The sequence below is a fragment of the Callospermophilus lateralis genome, chromosome 15 (assembly GCF_048772815.1).
Source record: "Callospermophilus lateralis isolate mCalLat2 chromosome 15, mCalLat2.hap1, whole genome shotgun sequence".
In the NCBI taxonomy this organism is placed as follows: Eukaryota; Metazoa; Chordata; class Mammalia; order Rodentia; family Sciuridae; genus Callospermophilus; species Callospermophilus lateralis.
In genome coordinates, this window is record NC_135319.1 from 64,050,183 (window position 1) to 64,060,818 (window position 10,636).

A 10,636-nucleotide genomic window follows, 5' to 3' on the forward strand; every position below is an offset into this window, starting at 1 on the left:
TTAAAAACAATAAAAATGTAAGCCGGGCTCAGCATCAGGCCTATAATCCCAGCAGCTCAGGAGGCGGAGGAAGGAGAACCACAAGTTCAAAGCCAATCTCAGCAACTTAGCGAGGCGCTAAGCAACTCAGTGAAACCCTGTCTCTAAAAAAATATAAAGAAGGATGGGGATGTGGCTCAGTGGTCGAGTGCCCCTGAGTTCAATCCCTACCCACCCCTCCCCCGCCAAAAAAGAAATGAAAATGTAAACCCAAAACAGTTCTGATTTCCCCTAGGATAATATTACAAAACAAAAACTTTAATACAAATAAAACCAAAGCTTGGAGTTCTTTCTTTTAGGAACCCTGCTTCTCTGGATCCCTAATCAAGTGTTAATATAAAACCTAATTGGCTGATTAGCAGGAATAAGTGGATTAGCCTGAGAATACTTCCTGAGGGAATGTGTGCAAACTTTTTAAGTCATCAGAAGATGATATGAAGCGGGAGAAAACCAGGGAGCGATTCAGATGATGGCGTGGACATGTGTGGCTCCTCAGGGAACTCGACTCCAAGCACCCTCCACTTCCTCACTCGTGAATAAAACAGTCCTTTTTAGGAATGCTTAGTGTGATTCCAAAATTGAAGCAGATGAAGGACAAAATTTGAATGTGCCAATGTTGCAGACTTCCGTAAAAAAAAAAAAAAAAAAACTTTGCTGAGTGGGTCTTTTTTTTTTTCCTCCTTTTCTTTCAGGGTAGAATATTTATATCTCAACAAAAACATAATTTCAGGTCTATAGAAGGCATAAGATTAACAAAACTACCAAAGTATAGAACTTGCAGTGAGAAAAGCAGTTCAAGTGTCAGAATACATTTCCATTTTTTCTGTCCCTCTTTATTATGGCTGTTTTATCCTAAAAGGCAAATGTTCTAAGCGGGAAGTGTTATTGTAGATGAGTTCACAAGATCATGAGTCATCAGATAGGAAATGTATAAGGACTTCACATCTCACTACAATATTAAGGATGCAAGGTTATAGATGCTGAGCTCATACAAAAAATAAATGCAAAAACAAGAAAGGGTAGCCACTACCTCTTTCCCCATACAGATATTCTACAAAGGACCATGTCAGCAATTTGGGCAAATAAGCAGAAGAAGAATAAGACTTCAGAAAGGGATAGCTGTGGCCCCACACAATAGTGATGAAGAACCAAAGGGTGATGCCTTCAACAGGACTGACAAATGATGGCAAGAAAGTAAAGCAGCAAGAAGAGGATTTCCTGGAACATAAGAAAAAATAGAAGGCAAGGTGGAGCCAGGCATGGTGGTGCACCCCCGTCATCCCAGTTACTGTGGAGGATGAAGCAATGTGTCAATGTTGCAGTCTTCCATTTAAAAACAATCTCTTACTGGCCAGAGCAATTAGACAGACGAAAGAAATTAAAGGCATAAAAATAGGAAAAGAAGAACTTAAATTATCACTGTTTGCGGATGATATGATCCTATACCTAGAAGACACAAAAGGGTCTACAAAGAAACTACTAGAGCTAATAAATGAATTCAGCAAAGTGGCTGGATATAAAATCAACACGCATAAATCAAAGGCATTCCTGTATATCAGCGACAAATCTTCTGAACTGGAAATGAGGACATCTACCCCATTCACAATATCCTCAAAAAAAATAAAATACTTGGGAATCAACCTAACAAAAGAGGTGAAAGATTTATACAATGAAAACTACAGAACCCTAAAGAGAGAAATAGAAGAAGATCTCAGAAGATGGAAAAATATACCCTGTTCATGGATAGGCAGAACTAACATCATCAAAATGGCAATATTACCAAAAGTTCTCTATAGGTTCAATGCAATGCCAATCAAAATCCCAACGGCATTTCTTGTAGAAATAGATAAAGCAATCATGAAATTCATATGGAAAAATAAAAGACCCAGAATAGCAAAAGCAATTCTAAGCAGGAAGTGTGAATCAGGAGGTGTAGCGATACCAGATTTCAAACTGTACTACAAAGCAATAGTAACAAAAACAGCATGGTACTGGTACCAAAACAGGCGGGTGGACCAATGGTATAGAATAGAGGACACAGAAACCAATCCACAAAATTACAACTATCTTATATTCGATAAAGGGGCTAAAAGCATGCAATGGAGGAAGGATAGCATCTTCAACAAATGGTGCTGGGAAAACTGGAAATCCATATGCAATAAAATGAAACTGAATCCCCTCCTCTCACCATGCACAAAAGTTAACTCAAAATGGATCAAGGACCTTGATATCAAATCAGAGACTATGCGTCTGATAGATGAAAAGGTTGGCTCCGATCTACATATTGTGGGGTCGGGCTCCAAATTCCTTAATAGGACACCCATAGCACAAGAGTTAAAAACAAGAATCAACAAATGGGACTTACTTAAACTAAAAAGTTTTTTCTCAGCAAGAGAAACAATAAGAGAGGTAAATAGGGAGCCTACATCATGGGAACTAATTTTTACTCCTCACACTTCAGATAGAGCCCTAATATCCAGAGTATACAAAGAACTCAAAAAATTAAACAATAAGAAAACAAATAACCCAATCAACAAATGGGCCAAAGACCTGAACAGACACTTCTCAGAGGAGGACATACAGTCAATCAACAAGTACATGAAAAAATGCTCACCATCTCTAGCAGTCAGAGAAATGCAAATCAAAACCACCCTAAGATACCATCTCACTCCAGTAAGATTGGCAGCCATTATGAAGTCGAACAATAACAAGTGCTGGCGAGGATGTGGGGAAAAGGGTACTCTTATACATTGCTGGTGGGACTGCAAAATGGTGAGGCCAATATGGAAAGCAGTATGGAGATTCCTGGGAAAGCTGGGAATGGAACCACCATTTGACCCAGCTATTGCCCTTCTCGGACTATTCCCTGAAGACCTCAAAAGAGCGTACTACAGGGATACTGCCACATTGATGTTCATAGCAGCACAATTCACAATAGCTAGACTGTGGAACCAACCCCGATGCCCCTCAATAGATGAATGGATAAAAAAAATGTGGCATTTATACACAATGGAGTACTACGCAGCACTAAGAAATGACAAAATCATGGAATTTGCAGGGAAATGGATGGCACTAGAGCAGATTATGCTAAGTGAAGCTAGCCAATCCCTAAAAAACAAATGCCAAATGTCTTCTTTGATATAATGAGAGCAACCAAGAACAGAGCAGGGAGGAAGAGCAGGAGGAAAAGATTAACATTAAGCAGAGTCATGAAGTGGGAGGGAAAGGGAGAGAAAAGGGAAATTGCTTGGAAATGGAAGGAGACCCTCATTGTTATACAAAATTACATATAAGAGTTTGTGAGGGGAATGGGAAAAAAATAAGAAGAGAAATGAATTACAGTAGATGGGGTAGAGAGAGAAGATGGGAGGGGAGGGGAGGGGGGATAGTAGAGGATAGGAAAGGTAGCAGAATACAACAGTTACTATTATGGTATTATGTAAAAATGTGGATGTGTAACCGATGTGATTCTGAAATCTTTGTAATGTTTTGAATAAAAAATAAATAATAAAAAAAAATAAAAAATAAAAAAAAAATAAAAACAATCTCTTTAGGGCTGGGGTTGTGGCTCAGTGGTAGAGCACTCATCTAGCATGTGTGAGGCCCTGGGCTCGATCCTGAGCACCACATAAAAATAAATAAAATAAAGGTATTGTGTCCAAATACTTCTAAAAAATAAATATATTTTTTTAAAAATCTTTTTATGGAAAAGGTAGGAGGATCACAAGTTCAAGGCCAGTCTAGGCAACTTAATGAGACCCTAAGGAACTTAGCAAGACCATATATCAAAAATAAAAACTAAAAAGGGCTGGATGTTGCTTAGTGGTAAAATGCCCCTGGGTTCAATCCTTGGTATCAAAAAAAAAAAAAAAAAAAAAGACAAGGTGTTTCAGCACTAATTTAGCAGAAAAGAACAATTGTATGCTGCCCTGAATACCATGTGGCCATGAAATTACTCCAATTTTATGAGAAGGATTTTGTGACCCAAAAGTAAAGTGACATTTTTAATGAATACCACTAGAGTCACTCTGGATGCTGCTCACCAGCTCCTGCTCTCTGGAACAGCATGTCACAATACTTGGTATTCATTAAAGACTTAAGTTCAAATTGTCATTCAGCACTAAACACCAACATGTGCCAGTCACTCTGCTAAGCATCTCAAGTGTGTTCTCTCATTAAATCCTTGGAACATCCACCAATATTAAAACTCACTAAAGATTAGCTACTGCTCAAGATCACACTGTTAGCCCCTGATCAAGATTTGAACCCAGATCCAACTGACTCCAAAGCCAATGCTTTTAATTTCTTTTTGGGGGGAGTGGTGGTACCAGGGATTGAATTCGACCACTGAGCCACATCCCCAGCCCTGTTTTGTATTTTATTTAGAGACAGGGTCTCACTGAGATGCTTAGCACCTTGCTTTTGCCAAGGCTGGCTTTGAACTCGTAATCCACCTGCCTCAGCCTCCCAAGCTGCTTGGATTACAGGCGTGCGCCACCACACCTGGCCTGTGCTTTTAATTTCTAAGATGTGTCTTGTTTTTAAGAGTCGAGAAAATGCAGAATATAGTTTAAAAAATATAATTAACACACATCTATCACCATTGGTTCCAAATATTATTGTCCAATAAAAGAAACCTGGGCTCCTTAGGGAAATGACTGATTCTAGGATTACATATGGGGGGGTAGGAAATATACAAAAAGAGCCTGGAGCATCTTGTAGTGCCAGAAAGTAAGAAAGAGCTCAAAAATATAATGACAGGCATATATCAAAGGGACACAAGACTCAACTGGAAGAATTCTAGAGCCAAAGCTGGACCAATATGAGCAACAAAATAAATAATATTAAATTATAATGCAAAGTATAAAAAAATCCATGAGTTATTAAATAAATTGGGAAGATGAGACAAATCTCCCATGCAGAAGAACTCCAAATAATTTATGTAGATAACTCCACCTTCAGGCAAGAAGAGCATAATGTTTAAGTGTAGGCTGTGCATAGTGAGCTCTTTCCAATCAGCATAGTAGGGAAAAGAAAAGAGAAAAAGTAACTTCACAGTAGAGAAATCTGGCAAACACTGCCTCAGTTCAGTGATCAAGGTCAATGTCAACAACCATAAACCATGCTCTGTAAGCCTTGATAGGATTGATAAAAAGGGCACTTTAACTCTGTGCTCTTCCTCCCCGCAAACCATCATCTAAGTCTAATTATAAGAAAAATATCAGACAAAGGCCAACTGAGAGACATTCCACAAAATCATTCCTCAAAATTGTTAAGGCCATCAAAAACAGGGAAAATTCCAGACAGGAAGAGTATAAGGAAACATCACTACTCAATGTAACTTCGTATCTGGGGTGGTGGGATCCTGGAACACCAAAAGGGCGTTGTCTAAAAGCTGAGGAAATCTGAATCAAGCACAGACTAGTTAAAAATAAGTTATCAATCCTGGTTCATTCATTGTAGCAAATGCACCACACTAATAGAAGATGCTAATATATGCAGAGAAACTGTGTTTACTATATATGGGAACTCTCTATCCTATCTTTGAAGTTTTTCTGGAAATATAAAACTGTTCTAAAATAAAAGTTTATTAGAAATACAATTGAAATTTAAAAAAAAAAAAAACAAAACTTCAGAGGTCAGCCTCTTCTCTATGGTGAACAGCTATTTACAAAGGTTCATTCCTGGAGTACCAGTGTTAAATTCCATCCCCCATTGGGTATGAGTGTTTGAGAAGAGCTGGGTGAGGTAGTGCACATCTGTAATTCTGGCAACTCGGCAGCTGAGGCAGGTGGATCACGAGTTCCAGGCCAGCCTGGGCAACTTAGTGAGACCCTGTCTCAAAATAAAAAATAGAAAGGGCTGGGAGTGTGGCTCAGTGGTAGAGTGCCCCTGGGTTCAAACTCCAGTAATGCAGAAAAAAAAATGTATTTGAGAAGGAAGTGGTTATTGCCTCAGTCTTAGTTTATATCACAACCTATTTAGACGCTTGTAGGGAGGGTGACTTAGACCAATACGCCAAATCTAGACAAATTTTGCCTCAGTGTCAATGAGGACAATGAAATCTACCATCTTCCTGGAATCTGCCGTGCTACCGAAACTGAAAGCTGGGGAAGTTATACAAAAGTCCAAAGTGGAAGTTCAAGTTCCTCCCTGATACACTAGGTAACAACACAGGATTGAATGCTTGGTCAGCAGTTCTGCCTTGTGTAGGGGACACACAGCTTTTTTCAATTATAATACCCTTCCTTTAAATCGTAAGTCATTTCCCCCCATGTTCTGGAATTTTTTTCTCTCATTTTTGATTTATCAGAGAAACTAAGAACCAGCAAGTAGGGGCTGGGGTTGTAGCTCACCGATAGAGCACCAGCCTAGCATGTGTGAGGCACTGGGTTCCATCCTCAGCACTACATATAAATAAATAAATAAATAAAGGTATTGTGTTCAACTACAACTAAAAATTAAAAAAAATAAAAATTAAAAAAAAAAAACAGCAAGGAGTCTGCAAACACAGGACAGAACCAAGAAAAGCTCTCTGTTCTTGTAAAGCCTAAAGAGCAGGGTTAGCTACAGAGGGAAATGGAGAGTGGTGGAGGAAGGGGCAACAGGGAGTCCCAATGATGGGAAGAAATACATGACTGAAAGAATCTGAAATGATTCATTAAATCTGAATCTTTAAATGATTCAGAATCCCTTGGAGAAAACCCCAGGGAGGAAGTGCCAGGAAGCTTCTCAGACCACCCAGTCCAGATCATTTCTTTAGCTCTCAGATGACTGGCACCCTGTCCATCTGGCCTGGATTCTCATGTTTGAACATGAGCACCATAAATCAGGAAGGTGATCATGAGAGAGAGAGAGAGATCTGGAAATGAACCACACAAGGAGCTTCCTATCTCTGAAAGCATTTCAATTTAGAAACTTGGCAAAAGTATGAAAAGACCTCAAAGGTCAGATGGAGGTAAGATGACAAAAAAAAATAATAATAATAATTAAAAGTCCCTTCCTGTCTGATGGTGCTGTAAGCCCAGGTGTGACAGAGGACCTGGAGATAAGAAAAGCTGTGGAGAGAGCAGGCAGAACAAGGATGAGACCTTTCCCTACAATTCAGAGGCTGACACACAGAAGAGAGGGCTCTAGTCTTCACCTGACACAGTTCTGTCACTTGGAAAGTCACAGCTTCTCTCCTGTCTCACTAGGCAGCACACAATATGCCACCTAGAAACCGATTCCATTTTATCTTGTTCCCCAAGCTTCCTTCAGAGACAAGGAGACACGATTCTCCAGAATTTCAACAAACAAACACGTCTTTCAGGAAATAAAAGACCAATGCTTACCCTTCAGAGGAAGGGATTTTAAGAAGACCAGAGGATTAGACAACAGAAGGGAATGAGGTATGACCCAAACTACGGTCGGGTGAAAACATGATGCTGGTGAAGGAAGCCCATCACCAAAGACCACCCACCATGTGATCTCATGCATGTAAAAGCCCAAAGCAGGGAAATACACAGAGACAAAGACCTTCAGGCCTGGAGAGGAGGGGAGAATGGGTGGGAGGAAAAAAACTAGAGAACAGAGTTTCTTTTTGAGGTGATGAGAATTCTCTACACTTGACTAAAATTGACCATCTTATGTGATGGTGGCTTCACACCGCTGTGAAGACACTTAAAACCACCAAAGTGTACATTTTAAATGGGTGAACTGTATGGCATGTGAAAATATCCCAAAAAAGCTGTTTTTAAAGTAAGGTGACCATATGGAAAGGTGGCCTGGATGACTCCTGAGCCTACAGCATCCTGGCAAGAGGCATGGCTTTCCCACTATGACCTGCTCCCATGAGTCCTTGTCCTACAGACCTCAGGTTCCCCCAGGGACTCCAGGAGGCCAACTCCCATTGCAGTACCTGGCTCAGTCTTACCACAGAGGGTGCTGACAGCAAGAGGGTCTGACAGCTCTAACTAACCATTACAGATGTCTCTGACCTCTGGGCTCCCCATCTGAACTGGAACACCCCCCTTTCAAACCCTTTAGCTATGCCCACTGGAGACACACACACACAGAGAACACTGATGAGAGAGAGCAGTTTTCTTGGTCTCCTGTGCTGAAAGCCCTCCTGATTTGCTGTTTCCTGTACACAGCAGCCCAGGACCTGTTTCCAGCCATGAAAGGAGGCAGGTGCCTCAGTGGCTTGTCTCTTCCCACATCACCCACCTGTCCCAGCCACTCTGGTCCTCTCCCTATTTCTTAAACACATGTGGACCCCTTGCCTGGTCCATTCTCCCTCACAGGGTACCCTCCCTTTCTTTTTCCATGTGTGGGCTTCAATTTCCCTTTCTCCATGAGGTCTAACCTGGTGTCTCCATTTAAAATTCTAAAAAATCCTCTTTACCCCTCTCTCCTGTTTTCCCATAGTACAGATCATACCAAGTACTTGCCTTTCCTGCTCAGTAAACTCCCTGGGGAGCATGGTTTTTGTCTTCTTTGTTTCCTCAATGGACACCTGACTCCTAGAATACTGCCAGAAAACAGTAAGCATTCCAATGAATGAACTCCCTCTCTAGAACTCTGTTTTAGCTTTCAAAAGGAACGCCTGGACCACCGGTCTATTATTATCACAGGCTCCTTACTCGCAATACATCTTCTTCTAACCTCCAGAGCCCAGCCAAGGAGCCATCTTCCCACCTAAAATAATGAGCCAGTATCACCAAAGCTAACAGAACTTTCACCCTTGGCCTTTCCTACCCTATCCCTGCTTCCAAAGCACCATGACGGGGCTAGACCTTGGCAGATCTGGAGAGAGCTGGCTCTTCATCCTAGCATCTGCTAACATCCTCCAAGAACAGTGCCTTCCACTGTTTTTTGTTTATTTTTTTTTATTTCATTCTGTTTTCACATCTTGTCTCTACTAAAACATCCTTAGGCGGGCTGGAAAAATAAATGTAGACTTGTTTGCAAACATGGTAACTCTATCTCGTCTCATCTAGTAATTCCCTGTTTACTTTTTGTTTTCACCATAATACCATAAACTCGTGGGCTGTCCTGGTCACCAGTGAGAACACAGTAGGGTATGATATTCACTGGAGTACATAGTAAGAGCTCATGAGTTGTCTCTGATCATTATCACTATCATGTGGCTTGTCCTGGGTCTCAGTGAGTGACTTGCCAACTGTGGTAAGTGACTTACCAGAAAGGAGCCCCAGACCAGACAGAAAAAGACTTCTGGCTCTTTCTAATGGGAAGATTTACTCAGCTCCCCTAATACCCAAAGTTCTGCAAAAGACACAGGAAAAGTAGTTCAAGAAATTGTGTTCCCAGATTCCTAACAAAATTCCAGGGTAAAAAACGCAAAACCCCGGATGGATGGAGAGGAAGGGGGCTTGGGAAGCTGGTTCCAGGACCACCTCTGATCTCCCAGCATAGCTTAGGACTGTGTGAGCGCCCCCTATCGGTAGGATGAGACCCTAAGAGAAGCTTTCTGCCGGTGTAGACAACTCAGTCCTCCACCTTTCTTTCACTCGTCTCTAAGTTCACAGAGTTGGTGGGACTGAAGGAAATGACCCTCAGAAGCTCCAAGAGGCTGAACTGGGGGAAGAAAAGGAGACTTAAAGCCCAGCGTCACTAGAGTCTGGCAGGAGTTGAAGAGAATCGCTCAACAGTCTGGGAATAGGAACATGGGAAAGTTGGGGTGGAAAGTTTGCAACTAGGAACAGAGAAAAAACCAGAAACAACACAAGATCCCCGCAAACAGAAGTGAGAGAGGGAGAACGCCCCGAAGGGTGCGGGTGGGCGCCAGAGGGCGGCACGGGGGACAAGGTGCACGCGAGTGGGGAGGCTCCGGGGAGCGCCCGCGCGCTGTCACCGACCCACCTGAGGCTGCCATGTCGCGGGGGGCAGTTCACATCCCCTGCTTAAAGCGTGCCCGGTGCTCGGTACCCGGTGCTTGGAGATGTGTCCGAGCGGTGTCTGTCCCTGGGCGCGGGGCGGGAGTGGCAACCGGCTCCGCGTAGGACCAGCGTCTGCTCTGGCGCTTCCTCCAGACAGGCCGCGAGGACTCGCCGCGAGGGCGTGTCCACAAGGCCCGCCCCGCCTGAGGGACTCGGCTGTGGCACCTGCACCAGAGGCAGTTGGGGAGGGGAAGTGAGAACCTACGCGGACCCCAAGGCTGGCCCGCTCCCTGCACGGCCCAGTACGCGGGGAAAGAGAGGAGGCAGGGGCTTCGCGCCTCTGGCGCCCCACTTCTCGTGAAAACCGGACTGGTTCTTGATCAGCCTCCAAAGAGCAGCCCGAGGTGGGGGTGTTGGGGTGAATAAAAGGAGAGGAGAGGGCTGTTCGAACTCAGGGACCTTAGGTGAGGCGTCCCAGCCACCTCCTCATCCCCTGGGGCTTGTTCCTGAGCCACTGCCTCCGCAGGAAAGGGGAGGGCTCAGGAAGGGGAAGAAGAGAAGGCGGGGGCACCTGGCCCTGGGGACTTGACGTTGCCCTTGGGTACCCTCCTGTGACTCTTCTGCAATTCCTTGGATCTGGTCTCCTGATGGCACATGAAAGTTAAATATAATCTCATATGATGAATGTATGAGAGTTATCATTCCAATTATTATGC

The 10,636-nt window shown here is 43.0% G+C and overlaps 1 protein-coding gene across 1 annotated transcript in view; it reads right to left on the reverse strand.

The window, feature by feature from the left end:
* Pik3ap1 (phosphoinositide-3-kinase adaptor protein 1) overlaps window positions 1-10,016 on the reverse strand; it is a 118,712-nt gene extending 108,696 nt beyond the window's left edge. Inside the window, exon 1 of the mRNA XM_076834424.1 lies at window positions 9,904-10,016. Within this exon, the coding sequence (XP_076690539.1) occupies window positions 9,904-9,916 (13 nt within the window). The 5' untranslated portion in view covers window positions 9,917-10,016. The remainder of the gene's footprint in view (window positions 1-9,903) is intronic.
* Between the last annotated feature and the right edge of the window lie 620 nt (window positions 10,017-10,636).